We start from the raw sequence: 18,867 nt of genomic DNA on the forward strand, positions 1-18,867 counted from the left end.
CTCCACACCCCTCTCTCTCTCTCTCTCTCTCTCTCTCTCTCTCTCTCTCTCTCTCTCTCTCTCTCTCTCTCTCTCACTGTCTCTTGCAGTGTCATATCTGCGCTGCTCCGACAGAGAGTAGCTGACAGAGGATCAGTTGGTTTTTAATGAGCTAGTACTGCTGCTAAAGGCAGACTGACAAGCTGGTTTCAGAACAGTTCAGTGTTAATTAGCTCCAATCAGCGCAGCAGGCAGGCTGACAGGCACACTGGCCTGACACCAGTGCTGGTAGCCAAGCCATCTGGTCCTCGAACTCCACACATACACACTCTCCCCTCAGTGTCTAACCAGCGTCTTGTCTACCTGTCTCACAATTAGCTCAGACTGTCTTAGACTGTAAAAGGGTGCTGCTCTGTGCTCTGTGCCTGTCACTGAGCGTTATATGATCAGGATTTCCCCCAACATTCTTTTCTGCAACAACTCCTATTATCTCATCAGCACATGCCGCATGACTCATGGCAGAATGAAAGGCATGAAATGTGTAAAAGCAAAAGTCCCAGTCACAGTTTTTCCATTGACCTCAAATGCATATCAGCTTTTATTATATTTTTGGAAAGAAAAAATATAACAAGGCAAACTCTGTACATCATAAAAGTGAAAATGAGTATGTTACTGAACCGTTTGTCAATCAGCAGTGTCCTCTCACACAGAGAAATGCAGCAGTAAGGCGTCACTCCCTGGAGAGTGTATAGGGTGTGCAGGAGATGGTGACAGTGGCTATCGCAACATCCCGCAGGGTAGGTTACAGGCCCCCTGTGTGTGTGTGTGTGTGTGTGTGTGTGTGTGTGTGTGTGTGTGTGTGTGTGTGTGTGTGTGTGTGTGTGTGTGTGTGTACAACCCTGCAGTGACATCACTCTACCAGCGCGACAGAAGAACAATAGAGAAGGAATGACGTGATGTCGTCAGAGGAACGGGGCAAAGAAAGAAATGATTTTTTAAAGCTAATGATGGGGCTGCTTATGGCTGTGTGTGTGTGTGTGTGTGTGTGTGTGTGTCCCTTCCTTATCCAAATACAGTGTTAAACCCTCATTACACGCACTTTAACACATACATGCTGAGTTCCCTAGGCGTCTTTCACCCTGGGGAGCCCTGATGTCACTTTTATCAGAGAAACAGGAAATAGTTACACAACAGAAGGGGGAAGTGGCCTCTCTGTACGCTGCCTGAAACTCTCTGTGGGTCTGTGTGTGTATGATTGTCTGCGCGCGAGTGACATTTGTGAGTGAGTGAGTGAGTGTGTGTTTTGTGTGTGAGCGCAGGGGGAAGATATGGAGGAGGACCGGGAATGATCACAAACTGCTGCATTCCTCAACCCTGGGCCCTTGGTCCTGCCTGGAACTCCAAAATTAGCCTGTTGCCGTGGCGATGGAAAATCTCCCGCTTTTATCAGGAAGCAGCGCCAGCCCCAGAGGTTCAGCCCAAAGTTGACGTGTGGTCAGCGTGTATTTACAGTAATAAGACCTCTGCCTACAAGTCTGTGTACATACCAGGGGAAGTGTTAAACCGCTGAGGATTTAAAACACTCTGCTACAGTACACTCCTGTGCCAATCAGCCCTGGAAAAGGAAAATCCCCCGTCTTTTTTTGGGAAAATTAATAGTAAACTGCACATTAAAATAGATTTTCTCATACTGTTACATACTTCGATAAAAAGGGTACCAAAAAATAGAACCACCTCTTCCACATGGCGGAAGTGGTGCAGTCTAAATCTGATTAAAAGTGCTGAAAAAAAACATGGCAACCAATTAGGTAAATAAGGAAGCAGCACTGCGGCATGCCAGAGATAAAAAAGCATCAAAGACAGCCCCGGTGATAAACAGGAATCCACCATTGTTCCAGGGAATGACGCCATGACAAGGAGCAGCGGTGGGCAGTCCGAGGCATGAATGGAATTTGGTGGATGCAGGCCAGCTCTAGGTCGGATAAACTAGCATACTTGTTATACCTACTCCCTTTCCCCTGTGTTCTTCCGCAATTGGAAATTTCCACTCCACATGCGTGTCAGAGTAATCAGGATAAATGTTGCAGCGGTAAGCTTATGGCGCAGTCAGCCAAACTGCGCAGCGCTTTGGCCCAAAGTCACGGTGGGGTTGGAGTTATGAGGTGCTGTCGGGGGCGTTGCACTTAAAAACCGGGCCTGGGGTAAGCAGCAGCAGCAGCACACTGTTCAACTTCAGCTCCTGTTGACCTGATGTGTTGACACTGCCTGGTAACAGTTTAAACAAACTATTTTTTGCTCCATGCCGGATGAATGCATGACAGCGACGGGATGGGATGTTCAAAAGGCCTCTAGATTTCGAATGCAGCTGCAGGAGCCAGAAAGTATGCGCTGTGAATGGACTGTATACACAAAGCAGCTTAAACAACTCTGGTACAAGTATTCAGGGCACTGTGGTACAAGCACCCATAGGCATACGATCTCTGCAGAATTTGAACATATTATAAAACCTATGTATGTCATGTGTCATTTTTTGTATAAGGCCTACACTTACTTGTTGATTTTTGTTTTACACTATTTTTGCTTGTATCCTGAAACAAACTCAGGCATCTCCTGAATTATAAACTTTGCACCACAGAATTAATTGAAATCCAAATAATATATGTGGTTCTTTATAGTTATTTAGTTACTTCATCAACCTTATTGTGACACACAAAAAGGTCAAGCAACAACATACTCTAATAAATATGTGACTCTGCCGCCTCGTGACACCAGTTTACAGCAATCTTGTAAATTTGAGGTAATAATTGTACATGTTGTTTATTCCAGATTTGCAGAAAATAGTAAGCGATGAACAGAAATAGTGGTCACTTCGCTTTGATGTGTGTATGTGTCCGTCTGTACTGACGACTTCATCTCTAATCTTAATCCCCACTACTTGCAATTTATGCACATTTCCTATGCGTGCATCTAGGAGAAAATTTATCTTTCTGTGCATGCTAGTATGTTTCACCACTAGTGTGTGTGTGTGTGTGTGTGTGGCCCCTCCGAGCTAGCAAGGGACTGAGTGATGGAGAATAAAGGGGAAGAGAAGCAGGAGGCTAGCAGAGCAGTGAGATCACGTCATGGTGGAAACATTTGGCAATGGCTCACAAACACACTCACACACCACACGGTGCAGACAGACACGCACACACACACACACACACACACACACACACACTGGCCTGTTTTTGTTCTCCCCGGTTTTGAGGGGAAAGAAGGGGAAAATGACATCAAGCTCATCATGTGAGGCCAATGAGACGGACGAGGGAGGGGGTGAGAACACTGGCAGAAGCCGAACATTGTTACATAAAACTCAACTCCGTAACAGGCCTCCTCTGGGCCCTTTTACCATATAATGTGTGTGTGTGTGTGTGTGTGTGTGTGTGTGTGTGTGTGTGTGTGTGTGTGTGTGTGTGTGTGTGTGAGTCCGACCATATGTGCATGCATTCGCTCTCACTTGCAGGAGTGAGTGCGAGTGAAGCATTTGCACGACACCTCATCAAGGTGTGAGCCCTCATTTCATACCTGCATGAAAGGAACATTAGGTCACCGAACAGCTCCACTCCACGGCTTTCTCACAGCCTGTCACATTTCTCAGGGCTCGCAGGTGATGTCATAGATATTTTTGTAGGCCATTTTCTTTTTGACCATTTTCTTTTTGGTGCTGGGCTGGGGCGGGGCTGCTGTTTATGTGTGTGTGTGTCTTTGTGCGTTTGTGTGTGTGTTTGTGTATGTACAGGCCAGGGTGCGAGCACAGAGGCCACTGGCGCCAGATGTGACGACCGCAGGAGTCTGGGACTAAAAATAGAGCTCTGTTCTCAGCACCGTGAAACAGAGGAGAGGGAGGGAGAGGGAATAGAGAGGGAGAAATTGTGTGTGTGTGTGTGTGTGTGTGTGTGTGTGTGTGTGTGTGTGTGTGTGTGTGTGTGTGTGTGTGTGTGTTGGAGGGGGGAGGGTGGGTAGGGGGGGCTGAAGGGGGAGATGGAAGGAGGGGTGGAGGGAGAGGAAGGCGAGGTCATTGAGAATAATGTGTCAGATCTCCCCGGGGAAGGTGAGCTCACCTCCTAATGGCACCACTGGCTCCTTCTCAATGAAATCATTGATCTGACCGGAGCTCCCCATGGCGTAATGGGAGAGGGGTCAGATGGAGGGAGAGGCAGAGGAGGTAAAGAGAGGGCAGGTTAGGAGGCTAAGAGAGGGGATGACGGAGAAGGTGGCAAGAGGACAGATGAAGGATGGAGGATGTGGCGCTATAATTAAAGTGCAACCTCTTTGACCTGCAGTGTAGCCAATCAGAGCACACCTTCTGCAGGCACATAGTGGTAAATGAAAGCCACTCAAAACGGCTTGAGTGACAAAACAGACATCAACCTGATCTCCTTCACCCTAGGTTTCTCCAAGGCAATTGTTTTCTCCCCGTCAATCCCTTACAAGGGCTGGAGATGGCACTGTTGCAAGCGAAAACAGATGCAGGAGGCACTTTGTGGGCCTTAATAAAGAGTGCTATGCTTTTTTGTAAAAAAGTTAAGTATGAAATTCCTATCACATTGTATTAGTGATGCATGTCTGCTAAAGCATCCTGCACACCCTTGCGTTTTTACAAATCTTCAGGTGTGCTATGAATGAGCGGCTGTTTGTTTTGGCAATGTTCCTCTTCAGGCGGGTTCAGAGGATGTGGAGACTTCCTGCTGGGCAACCGGGAGGAGAAGAAGAAACCACAAAGCAAGACTTTCTCCAGGACTACCAACACACAGTTCAGCATGACGGCCTGTCTCACTCAATGAGCTATTCGACCACACACACTCACACGCACACACACACACACGCACACGCACACGGGAGCAAACTGCACACACACACACACATACACATTCGGTGGCTCTCCTTCTGTTTTGTCTTTTTCTATTTCTCTCACATGCACTCTCAAACATTGCGTCATGCGCGTGCACACACACTACTTCATATGCACATATTCATGCAGACATGTGCACGGACACACAAAACGCTCGTACACACAGTGACACAAACAGACCTCCTTATGTAGCTCATTGGAATGTCTCCGTGAACGGCGGCATTGTGAGATTCCGCCTCCCACGATTACCTCACTTCTTCAGCTTCTCTCTGATGCACGCACGCACGCACACGCACACACACACACACACATACACACACACACGCACAGGAACCGCCGCCCCATTGAATAACAGCATAGAAGAATGACACATAACTGAGTTGACCTTTGTACCTGCCTTTGCAGTCACACCCTAACCTGATCTCATCAAAGCCCTGGGGTACACAGCAGCTCCTGTGTGTGTTTTTAGTGTGTGTGAGAGAAAGAGAGAGCCAAAAGAAAATAAGAGAGAGGCACCTTTTCATCTCCTAATACCTCTCATCAGTGTGTCATCACCATGTCTCGTCCTGTGTGCTTTTGCATTGAGCTGGCAGGCTGACAGCGTGGGAGTCAGAATGCTAACCTTTCAAAACTCCAAAAAAGTCCCAGTTACACACTAGGTACCAATACTACAGCATGATATATATCAATCATCATAGTTACCCGCTTTAACAAATACGTTTTAAACAAACACATTTTTAACAAATAATAATTTAGTCATACATTTCATTAACAGAAACTTTGGAATGCTACTCCCAAACAACATTTCATACTTTATTTGACTTTATTCATTTTTGTTTTATGTCTTACCTCTTTCCAAAATGTGTTTTTCTAAATGACTTAGAAAATCATTTGTCACTTTTGAAGTGTGACAGCATATTCTAACCCTGGTTAGACTTCTAGTCATGGAATGTGACACAGCTCAAATCTCACCAAGCCTGTTTAGTCGATTGCTTTACACAGCCCTGCAGTATCTGGATGATGTCTTGTGGACACAATAACCTTGACTGGTTAACAGATAGTTCTGCAACCCACATTCTGCATTTTATGATCAATTGATCTATAGAAGGTCCTTGTGATTAAATGATTAACCCTTAAGTTTTGTTGTGACAGAACTGTTCTGTAGAATAACTCAATAATAAACTGGTGACTCAATTAAGGCAGAGCTCAAATGTCGCCCCCCCCCCCCCCCCCCCCCCCCCCCCCCCCCCCCCACACACACACACAAACATTAGATGGATGAAAAACACACCTGGGAAAGCTGCGTCACTGTCCCTTCACATTTATTGGACCTGTCAGTCCATTCGACGACTGGAGAATTATAATAATTTTTTTTTTATCTGTTTTACTTTTTCAGATGTCAGTTCTTAAAGTATACTTCAATAAAAAGTGCTACAAAAAGACAGAATTCTAATGTCTATATCAACCTCCCACCTGCTTGAAACAATTACCCAACTCAGCTTTTCATCTGCACAACACAAGTGCATATTCCACACTTTCTTTTCTCTCTCCCTTTACCCTCTTTGATCATTCTTCTTTTTCTATTCTCTCTCTGCAGCCCCTTGAGCTAAAACTAGAACAAGAGGTCCACAGGCCAACATCAAAACATTTCATCCTGGCAGGGCCCACATCAGGGCTGATGTGACGCATGACACAGCTACGCAGTTGGCATCAGTTAGCATACCACCTAGTAGCACACTAGCAGGCAGTGTTCTCTTTGGTTTGGCTGTGCGCTGCAGATTGGTGGGAAACACGCAAACTTTAGATCCACTGGGGAGCTTTGCTGGCTCCAACCATGCGATGTTCTCCTCCTCGACCAAAACACACACACACACACACACACACACACACACACACACACACACACACACACACACACACACACACACACACACACACACACACACACACACACACACACACACACACACACACACACACACACACACACACACACACACACACACACACACACACACACACACACACACACACACACACACACACACACACACACACACACACACACACACACACACACACACAACTACTATGACAAAGGAAAGACACATCAACCCGAGCTCCAGCTGGGTGAGATCATTGCTGTGGTAAAAATATGGTTGTCCCCGGGGAGACATGTTTCTCACAAACACTTTCACACAGCCGATGATGAAGTAATAACGCAAGCGTACGCATTACCCCACGTGAAAACATGAATTCACATACACGCATTTCCAACTGCACCACGACCGCATCCTGTATTGTGTATGAATATACATTTCAAAATAAACACTGGGTGGGAGCCATCATCAGTACCAGGAAGAATTTTCTCATCCCAAAAACAATGGCCCTATTGCTCCATGACATCACCCACATGGAGGAAGTGCTGAGGTTATTGCGCCTGACTTATTGATCATTTACTGAATGGAAAGAAACAGAAGAGGAGTCACCCATTTTAGATCAATATATTCACAGTACATGCACTTTGCTTTATGAAACAGGTCATTCAAGCAGCTCATCTGCCAAATGTTCCTGCAATCAATTCCCTTACTTGGAAAGTTTGAGACTGAAGAAAAATACAGCCTTTAAATATGAAAAACATAACCTGACTGTTAGGGATTGCGTGTGCGTCTCTACAAGACTGTGCCAATATCTCCCTTTGGCAAGCTTCTGGATAAATATCTGTTAAGGCAGGTAATCCTTTCCCCCCCCCCAAGGCAGGTCAGTAATAGTTATCTAATTCAGCCTGTCAATCCCATTTATGGATTCTTTGCTTTTTATCCCTCTATCCGACCCCCTCTCTTCTCACACCACCCCATCACTTGATTTGAAGCAATGTTACGGTGTGTGCTGTGCGTGTGTGGTATGTGCATGTGAGGCCCAAAATAAGCCATCAATCAGATATGAAGTCATCGCATGAACTACTAGCATTATAAATCAGAGGTTCAGAAGGGGGGCAGGGGGAACAAGAGCCCAGAGTGTCACCTCAAAATGACTTGTGTTGTTCATCCTGTAGACTACAACACAAATACATTAAATTTCCAATAGAAACTAAAGCACAGCAGCCTTTTCTGATTTTTACACACACACACACACACACAAACACACACACACACACACACACACACACACACACACAACAAACTAAAACCCATGATGAAAACGGTCTTCCCCATATGCTTTCTAATTAGCATATTGTGTGGTTAATTATAATGATTTATGAAACAATGTTCAAAAGCCTTACAAATTCCATGGCAAAAAAATTTTTGTGGCCTTTTTCTTCTCACATGCCATCTCTCTCTCTCATGAAAAATCTGCAGCCTCCTTTGACACACGAACAAATCCTGCAGCGCACGTCCACATGTGATCAGGCACAAATGCATGCAGGCAAGACTGCACGCATGTATACGTGTACATGCAACTCCCCCCCCCCCCATCTGCCCAGCCACATTCACGCATACACAAATAACCACCGAGTATGGACAGACAGAGGCTGCTAGCTCCACTGACCCCAATAATACAAGCACCCAAACAACGGCCAACGCCATTGGCTGAGTCCTTATTGGGAATATTCTCTGCCACAGTTGTCGTGGAAACAGCAGAAAAGCGGGGACAGAAAAGGAAGAAGTGTGATTGCTCTTTTTCTTCCTCCAGGAGAGAGAGCTGATGGGACTGGTGGAGAGGAAGAGAAGGGAAAGGCTGACAAAGGGGGGTCTGTTATTAAGAAGGGAATGATGTTTGATCCCAACCAAAATCTAATTTAAATAAAGCAAAGGCTGAGGAGGAAAAACCTGGCTATCAGAAACAATCAGCTAGTGTGTGTGTGTGTGTGTATGAGAGATATCGAACATGGTTTTGTGTGTGTGTGTGTGTGTGTGTGCATATATACAGTGTATGCTGTAATGCCTAAGCATGTGCTTAGTACATCTCTGTGTTACCGTGACTAATTGTGGAGCCCCGGTGCTTTGAGGCAATCCTCAGCATCTATGAATGACTCATGAAAAAAGATAATCTCCCTAGCGTTGGAGAAGAATGAATTGGGATGTGGGGATGCTGCAGAGAAGAGAGCAGAGATTTACCCGAACAGCATGCCACTGCCGTCTCAATCCTGAATGAGGCAGATTACGCTCTCCATTCTGAGCGGACACATTTGGGATGAATTCATAAGCCTCTGCTACTGGATGTGTGTATGTGTGTGTGTGTGTGTGTGTGTGTGTGTGTGTGTGTGTGTGTGTGTGTGTGTGTGATGTAGTCTCTTTAAAAAAAAAGCAGCAGCCAGCCAGCGCCATCGAGAGGTTATTAACTCAACAAGGCTATTAACAGTCTTGCTGGAGCTCAATTATAAGTCTTAGCGTGCTTAGTGGACACTATGACAGGATAATAAATGGTGGTAAATAAGGCCAGAGGATTGGAGTTAAGCTTCAGCTTCATATCAGTGATGCTGGCTATAGGAGAAAGTCTCCAGGGAAGCTTAAACATCAAAGAGTCATCAGAATCAGAGAGGCTTTGTACCCAGGCAGTAAGCTTTTATACTTTTAATACTTCCTCCTATCCTTTCATCTCCACATATACCTGTGAAAGTGTGATCCCTGCAAGTGTGGAAATGAGGAACAGCTAGTTTCATGTGACTGAGCAGATGAACACGTGTTGTGCTCATCAGTGACATCTGCTGACCAAACTGTGCACAACACACTCAAATAAAGCAGACATTTGTGTGTGTTTGTGTGTGTGTGTGTGTGTGTGTGTGTGTGTGTGTGTGTGTGTGTGTGTGTGTGTGTGTGTGTGTGTGTGGTGTGTGTGTGTGTGTGTGTGTGTGTGTGTGTGTGTGTGTGTGTGTGTGGGGGGGGGGGGGGTGCCCGCTTTTCAAGGAAGTGGGTAACAAATGGAGAAAAACAACAATTAACTAAGATAGAATCCTGAACATCAACCCCGCCATGCTCACACTCATTGCTCCGCACACTTATTCCGACGTACCAGTGAGCAGGGAGACTTTGTGGAAGGTGCCCTCCAGCTTTCCCATGAGGATGTGAACAAAGCCATCTTTGGACAGATGCACTGCCTCTTTGGAACTCTGGTCATAAACCACCACTTCCTGCTTCCTGCCCAGCTCCACCTGCACAGAGGATAAACAACAAGGAAGAGAGGGGAGAGCAAAGTACGTCAAGTATCCAGTACCAACAGGGAAGTCAGAGTAAGTTAATGCAACTGGTACTACTGGAATCAAATTTGCATATTGGACACAATACACACACACACACACACACACACACACACACACACACACACACACACACACACCATGTATGTTTTATCAGACCAACTGATTCTTAAAAAGGGAATAAGGGGTAAGGTTGCTCAGCTGAGAAAATACATACACAATGCACGTGAGCTGGCTGCTGCATGGTTCAACATTGCAGCTGTCTGATAGTTTACGCAAACACTTGATCACTCTGCTGCCTTTAATACACACCAGGAAGAAGCACGAGGAAAAACAAAATGAACTCACAAAACACATCATTCGGAGTTACGACTATAAACACTGCCTGACCGTGGCTGCAACAGTAAGCAGGATGAACTACAGGTGATTCTAGAGTTAGTTATGACATTATGAGGGAAAAGCATTGTGAATAATGCATTAGGGCTGAGTGTTGCTGTGTGGCTTTATTTACTGTCCAGATATACTGCTGAGAGGGTTGGTTGTTGTAATGGGAGGCAATGTCATAACATAGACATAAAAATTCAGTATACGTGGCGTGAGTGAGCATCAATGTGATGCTGTTTGCGAGAACGATGGGAGGACAAGGGCATGCAACGCTGATGTGATGCCCATTGTGTGTGTGTGTGTGTGTTTGTTTGCACGAGAGAGTGTGAGCCAGTGCATGTGCCTGCATGCACACCCGCCAGGCTGTGTTGTTCCCCATGTTGTCAGGCAGGCTTTGGTCACATGACCACCAGGCAGCTCCTACTGCTGCAGCTATGAATCACTGCATCATTGAACAGCCACTGGACAGGAGGGGAGAGAGGGAAGAGGAGGCGGGACTAGCAGGAAGGAAGGGATGAGGAGGGTGGGGGCAGTGGAGTAGCCGGGCAGGGGAAGATGGAGAAGAGGTGGAGAGAGATGCAGGAGGAAAAAAAGAGGAGGAAAGTGAAGAAGGGAGGCCAGAAAGAAGGGCACGGTAGTGGAAGTGATGCAACCCAACATTAAGGAGGACCAGGATGAGTCAGGACAACCCGCTGCATTTCTTCAATTACCAGCAGTGCATCATCCTCAGATAAAATTTGCCACTGAATAGCTGCTAGCTTCCAGGCAAAACTTGCACGTCCTCCAAGCATTAGCACCTATCCTTTCTCAGCTCCATGCATGCTGAAAGGCATGGTGGCAACCACCACTCATGATCTACACAGCTACATAGTGTGTGTGTATTTGTGCCTGATTATGTTTCTGCTTACGGAGCAGCTGTAGCACAGCGCCTGGGCACACAGCCACGTTGGTGATTTAGACAGGACAAGGTCAGTCTCTGAAGTCTGTTTACAAGTAACTCTGGGTCCATTAACAAAAACTTGCTTAGTGCTGCCTGCCTGCCTGCCTGCATGCAGCACCAATGCTGACACGACTACATGAAGAGCTGAAGCTGAAACCCTGATTTGTGGTATTGATCAAGAGTGCCATTATTATAATTTTTTTGCTCCTATTTGTTTATCGTATATATATAATAATATATTATTATTTATTTATTTGTATTACTTGTCATTTTTTGTTGTTGTTGTTGTTGTTGTCTTGTCTCCAACAGCTTGTCGTCTTGTCTCCAACAGCTTGTCGTGTTTCAAACGTGTTCATGTAGTCTTGTCCCACAAACAATGGTGTTTTTGTCATGTCTCGCACTGTTGTCATGTACCGCATCACTAAAAAAAAAAAAAAGAAGAAAAAAAAAAAAAAAGAGTGGCATCGAACAACTTGATTTCTGGCCCAGTATCTGCTTACATCCAAAACACTGCACCAAGAGATACAAATACATAAAGCAGCACTAGTTTGTAGAGCCTGGTGGTGACTGCCTGCATGCGCTTGACATTGTGCTCAAAACAAACTGCAGTGTTTTATCCACGTTTTCCCGTCTTAAGTCTGCCTGTATATAGCACTCATTTCCTTTTAACATGTGTATCTCCGTACCTCTCGTTGATTTAAATCCCCTACATCCTCCATCTTTACAAACCCAGGATAATTTTGGCTAATAATCCTAATGAGATCAGATCTAATTTTGGAGCCTAGTCTGAATGCCTGAGGATTACAGGCCTTTAACTATACACACACACACACACACACACACACACACACACACACACACACACACACACACACACACACACACACACACACACACACACACACACACACACACACACACACACACACACACACACACACACACACACACACACACACACACACACACACACACACACACACACACACACACACACAGAGTAAATATAGAATTGTCACACACAGAGTAAATATAGAATTGTCAATCAGTATGTTACTTACTGTCGGATTACCAGAGGGTGATGCAGGCATGCTGTATTAAATAACCAATACATCAAATGCTGTGCTCATCTATAAGTTTAGAAACATCCATAGAAAATGTGGAAGATCTATTCAATGTTTCAGCTAAGAGGATGAAATTACACCTCTACTGAACTCATCCCAATTTCTAAGAAGTGAATGAATGATAGTAAAGAAATAGTATAATATAATATCGATATGCATATTAAATCACAAACTCCACCTCCAGCTCAGTACGTGATATGCATAGAGTTTGCTGCAGTGTTAGAGGTCAACGACCCGGACGTGCACGGGGTTGGCTGTCAAGACTGCAGCAGTTGCACGGGATCTCTTGTTATCCCTCTGCAGTGCTACAGCCTCACTACTCACTACTGTACTGGCCCGGGCGCTCCTCTGACGCATGCACACTGCAGGTAAACACGGAATGCCACTGGCAGAGAGAAGGGGAAAAAAAGGAGGGGCCAGGAGGGAAAGGGAGAAACAAACAGAGGGATATAGGAAGAGGAGGGGGAAAAGAAGAAAGCTCAAGAAGTTAAGTAGAGGGAGAAGGACAATCACATTTCGAGAGAGGAGGAGGGTGCACAGAGGGACAGAAGGTGGTTACTGGAAGACCAAATGCTGCACCCAAGCATCCTCTAAAGGAGGATCTTAAGAATGGCATCACAGCTAGACATAAACAAGATATGGTCACGGGGAGAGCTTATGCATCTCCCGTCATTTGCAGAAGGGAGACGCCAGTAAAGAGAGAAAGTGATTGCAAGGAAAGCAAGAGAGAGAAAAAAGGCAGTAGAACATGTGTTTTTATTTGTGTAAATTAGGTGAAGTGGAAAAAAAAGAAAATGTGAGGGAAAAGGAGAAAAAGGGAAGGTGTCAGGCAAGAGAGAGAAGACTGTTATGAAATATGCAAGGAGCGGGAGAAAAACTAGGTCTGACACAAGGCTGGTATCAACAACATACACACACACACACACACACACACACACACACACACACACACACACACACACACACACACACACACACACACACACACACACACACACACACACACACACACACACACACACACACACACACACACACACACACACACACACACACACACACACACACACACACACACACACACACACACACACACACACACACACACACGCAGTATAGATGAGACGCGCAGCTTGTGAAACAAAATATATCTGGGGTTACGGTAAGTGCTTGTGTAATAAAATTAAAGATGGTTTCCCCCTGACCTACTGGGTGCTACTGGCTCGTGACAAGGTCAGTGCTGAGCGGGACAGTATGTGCTTGTGTTTGTCCTGTCTGACTGTCCTTTGACACTACATCAGCACAAACAGTCTAAAAAAACACAGAAAGTAAGTCCAGCATTCCTGTAGCGCAGTCTGGGAATGCTCAGTGCCTCCTCTCTGGGATGCCCCACAGAAACAAAAAGTGGCATGCATTGTGAACTTGCTTCAACAAAGTGTCTTCTGCTCAAAATGTGAATATAAAGAGGTCTGGAGCCTAAGAGTTGACACAGGAGAATTAAATATACTGTGCATTGCAATGTCAAAAGTTTTTTTTAAGGGCAATAAAGTCTGACCTTGTGCCCTTACATTGATGCAGCAAGTGCACAACATACTGCACACATCATACCTTCATTCTCTTATTACTTCTTAATTTGTAGGCACTTTTTGACAAGGCTTATAATGTCAATATGGCTATAAAGTGGCCTTATGCTTTGGCGCAGACTCCCAAAACATACAGTACATTACATACTAATAAAGGAGCTGCTGAAACAGGCAGTGACCTCTCCTTGAAGTCGATCTGTCAGTTGAGGACTCCACCACACAGGGTGCGACATAAAGCACTCCCTGCTGTAAAGATACCGCCCTCGGGCCAGGTGATGTCATTGACTGGCACTGGCAGCTGCCACTTCCATGTAAGCCTGTCTAGGTGTGATGTGTGTGTCACAGAGTTCCTTGTACTTTCATCCTCATGAGGAAACAATGAAACAAGGTACGAGAGCTATGGGTTAAGGTGACTAGTCTGGCTTTGGTTTTAAGAATAAGCATTAGTGTCATTCAGTAACAAACCGTATGTCTGTGCGTGTGTTTGTGTGTTTCAGACAAGTTCAGTGTGGTAAAAGTCCCTGAGGCCTCTGTGCATGTGGAGTGTTAGGTCATCACTGGTCATTTCAGAGATATGGTCACCTGATCTGGTCACACCCTCACACCACTGAAAAGTCAAGAGGACCTTTAACACTCACACCAGGCCCCACATACCGTAGGTTACACATTCAGATGCAAGTCATGTATGTAGACATTCACATGCAAGTATAGAATTTCTCTGCAGCCTATCTCTCCCTGTCTGTCACACACACACACACACACACACACACACACACACACACACACACACACACACACACACACACACACACACACACACACACACTATAATATTATATTATTTTGTCTATAAAGAGCACATGCATGCTGTATATCCGGTTAAACCATGTAATGTTTTCGCTTTGTATAAAATGAAAGCCACATTTCATACCCGTAAATCCTATATAAAACATTCCCTCCATCTTTGCTTACATCTGTGAATTAAAGAAATGACTTTTACATAAATGTTTGCCCTGCTATATGATGCAGTAGCCTTTTGTCTCAAAACCATATACAGTACTGTATGTGTGATTGTATGTCGAAGTCAAACATCGGGATCCTTAAAGCAAACAATGATTCATGCCATGACCTCACCAAAGCAAACACATGACATATCCTGCTCTGTAGGAAAACCACCGCAGGCTACAGTGCCTTTATTTGAACTTGGCAAAAGGAAAAATGTGAATGAAACGTACAAAAAAATTCCCTGAGTTTGCCCTCTGGGAAATCTGGGAAACAGTCCAGTGAGTCATCAACTTAGATGTCAGTTGTGCTGCTACTGTCAAGGCAGTTGACACACACAATGAGTGTAGTCCCTCATTTTGAAATACTGCACTCTACTTACTGGAAACGTCTGTGTCCAGAACGGTATCATTATGAAAACTGTACGGTGTTTTCTAAAGAAATTACCAGTGTGTTTGGCCTTTGTCTGACACTTAAATCACAGGCAAAATCACTTTTGACTCAGTTTGTTTTACACAATCGCAGGAATACTCACCTTTGATACTCAAGGTACCCCCTAATTTCCCATCATGTATCATTATACCCTTTCAAAGAAGATAAACACAACATATGGTGCGTCATAAATGGAATGAATGGGGATCTTCCTCATTGCATAAATGCATTAACTGGTCATGTGCAGTCTCCCCCCTGTGCTAGGCAGCAGGGCCCTCAGTTTGTTTGACACAATCCAATTAAGATCACAGACGAGATCACAGACCCCTGGCCTGGCGCTCTTTATTGCTACGTGGCCATAACACCAAGCAACGTTAATTGGGCTTCTGTTCCCTTTCATGACTAATATTTTGAAGACATACTAGAGCGTGATTACAGGTAGTAGTAGGACTTTTAAAGACAACACAAATAATTAACCATGTTGGTAAGTTCCCACACAGGCATGATAGTAGTGGACAAAATATAAAATGATGGTTGCAGCTAACGCATCTTTTTATTATATATTAATCTGTTGATTTTTTTTTCAATTATTCTTTTGATTTATGCAGTAAAACAGCAGGGAATTGTTTAAAATGCTCAGGATAATTTCCCTCAGCTGGTGTCGATGCCCCAAAATTACTTGTTTGAGTATTCACTTTTTCAATATGACAAAACAGAGAGGAGCAGAAAATTGTTACATTGAATGCGTTTACTTTATTATTATTGTAATTTTTTTAAATAAATCAACAACATAATAGAATATATTGAATTAACAAATTGAATTAAATTCCAATTCTAATCGCATTTTGTTAGCAGCTATACTGAATCTTGCTAAGACACTGACAGAAAAAAAGAAGAAGAAAGAGCTTTTGAATGTGGATTGGTCATGTATGGCTGTGGCTGATACCCGATCCACTTTCCAAAAAACAGGTGAGTATGCCAATTCACAGGAAAATATACAGAGTCTGTACCTATGAGTAGACTGCTTTATTCATTCATGCATGCATTCATTCATCAGTGGAACATTCATACAGGAGGAGGAAGTGTGTGCTGCTTCCCCAGACTGGCTGCTGGTAGTGAAAAACCTCTGGTCCATCTGTCAGGGCCAGCCTGGACCGGCTGTCCCCGCCACAGCAGCGGGGATTAGCCAGGCTTAAGCCAAGAAGCCAGCCGCCTGTCCTCCGGCCTGGAGGAAAAGGCATGAGGAAGCCCTGTTCGTTTCCCAACTAAGCCTGTGCCATCCCTGTCCCACCACCACCTAACCTACTGTATACACCTCTCTCTGGCCTACATCATAGACAGCATTAAAACAAGAGGTTATGAAGGGATGAGATGTGAAAGAGGAGAAGAAAAGAGGACACCATTTTGATCGCTTGCTGCACTGGTCGGTCATGAATGTTCATTCAGCTCAGTTAACTGAAGCGTCAGGAGCCTTCTATGAAAGAGGGTGAGTGCAGCGCCTTGGGGGGATGCAGGCTATTAGGGCTCAATGGGATGTGAGGCGGGAGGCAGCCGGGGAGGAGGCGGAGGCAGCAGCCCATCCATGAATGCCCTCAGTGCTGCTCTCCCGCTTCCTGCATTCACTTCCCCAACAAAGAGCAACAATGGTGTCCTTTGCTGTCTTGGCTTGGCTGGCTGAGGCGACTACTGGGCAATGCTCAGAGCCATGTGGGGGGTAGAGAGGATGGTGTGTGTGTGTGTGTGTGTGTGTGTGTGTGTGTGTGTGTGTGTGTGTGTGTGTGTGTGTGTGTGTGTGTGTGTGTGTGTGTGTGTGTGTGTGTGTGTGTGCCTGTGAGAGAGAGAGGGGTTAGCTGGGAGTCGGCTTAAACACCACACACAGCCAGTCTGCACGTGCCCAGCCCGCGGCCTGCCAGTGTCCGCACAAAAGGGATGATGTCATGCTTAGCCAATAACAAAAGAGTCTGAGTCCGTCGGGCCCTCCTTCTCTCACACGGCTAGTTCCAGCTTTATCCAGCCCTCACATTAATCGCAAAGGCCTTATCCTCTTTACTGGGGATGGGGGGGGTTGTTGGATAATAACAAACCAGCCACGGGGCAACACCAGAAAGATAGGGGGATGGAAAAAGGTATAAATGATGAAGGAACGGGTCCATTGGTGGGAGGTAGACAGACGGACAGACAGACAAAGCTGTCACGATATTGAAAGTGAGCGGGAGGAAGCATGGCTCCATGGGGTTGCACAGCGTGAGACCTGCCAACCACAGGGCCCCCCACACAGAGATGGATCCAATAGACCCAGCATAGAAGCACACACACTCACTCACATTTGCTACTTCGACTAAAGCAATGAAGCTCAAAGTCTGTCTAGATCCAAAATGTCTCTCACTGACTTCACAGCTTTCCAACTCTAAGATTTTTTTCAACCTCTCCACCTTTTTTCTCTCCTTTCTTTCCCATGTTTAAATATGTAGACTGCAAGATTATGCCATGCATCATCGCAACCAGAAATAAAACCATTATTATATGAGCGAAAACTGGATCTTTGGGTCAGGATGAGTCATGAGATGCAGGATCTTCTCCTGTGTGGCTTTCAGGCATAGCAGCTTCTCTTGTGTCTGGGTATGTGTACACACCACAGGCTGGGAGAATGCACTTATACACAAGGTGTTATACAAGATCCCCGTCCAGTTAATCCTGGTGAATTTTGAGCGAGACGAAAAAGCATGTGGGTTAGGGGCACTTTACACGACAACACGAAATGGTGCAAACGCGGAAATATTCTCGCGGTTGCACTATATCATTTACATGAAAACAGCAAACGCAAGCATGAAACCGCAAGTTTTTGAGATCTACTCCCAGGGAGGATTTTTTGGAAAACACAACGGTTTTGATAACGCTAACGTCACGGCTCCACTTCACACATGCGTAGTCTATAACATTTGCTGTCAAAATACCCACATGCGAGTTATAAAGTTAGAAGACAACATAACATGAAAGGTGTCTCTGCAGCACCATCACTGTGATCAGCGGAGAGTGTCGTGCAGGGCTCAAATATAACACTCGCCAATTTAGTCTAAGCGATTAGTAAATTATTCAGACCACCCAACACTTTTTCTGGGGAAAGATTTGTGCTCTGCCGGTTTTTCTTGCAAAATAAACGTGTGTAGCTTCTATATGCCAGGTACACGGCTCTCTCTACATTAAAAAAAACACTACACTATAACCCTTCACTATAAGCATGTCTTCTGTTTTCACGAGTTCAATGCGGTGAAATAAGAGGACAGAAAGCTTGTAATTTACAATACTTGTAACCCCAAGCTTACACCAACCGC

At 45.1% G+C, this 18,867-nt stretch overlaps 1 protein-coding gene across 1 annotated transcript in view; it reads right to left on the bottom strand.

Moving 5' to 3' along the window:
* Positions 1 to 18,867, bottom strand: part of dusp8a (dual specificity phosphatase 8a) — a 44,632-nt gene that overhangs the window by 16,950 nt on the left and 8,815 nt on the right. Inside the window, exon 3 of the mRNA XM_080027587.1 lies at positions 9,887 to 10,025. Coding sequence (XP_079883713.1) covers positions 9,887 to 10,025 — 139 coding nt within the window. The remainder of the gene's footprint in view (positions 1 to 9,886; positions 10,026 to 18,867) is intronic.

This window comes from Ammodytes marinus (genome assembly GCF_949987685.1).
Source record: "Ammodytes marinus genome assembly, chromosome: 5".
Lineage (NCBI taxonomy): Eukaryota > Metazoa > Chordata > Actinopteri > Uranoscopiformes > Ammodytidae > Ammodytes > Ammodytes marinus.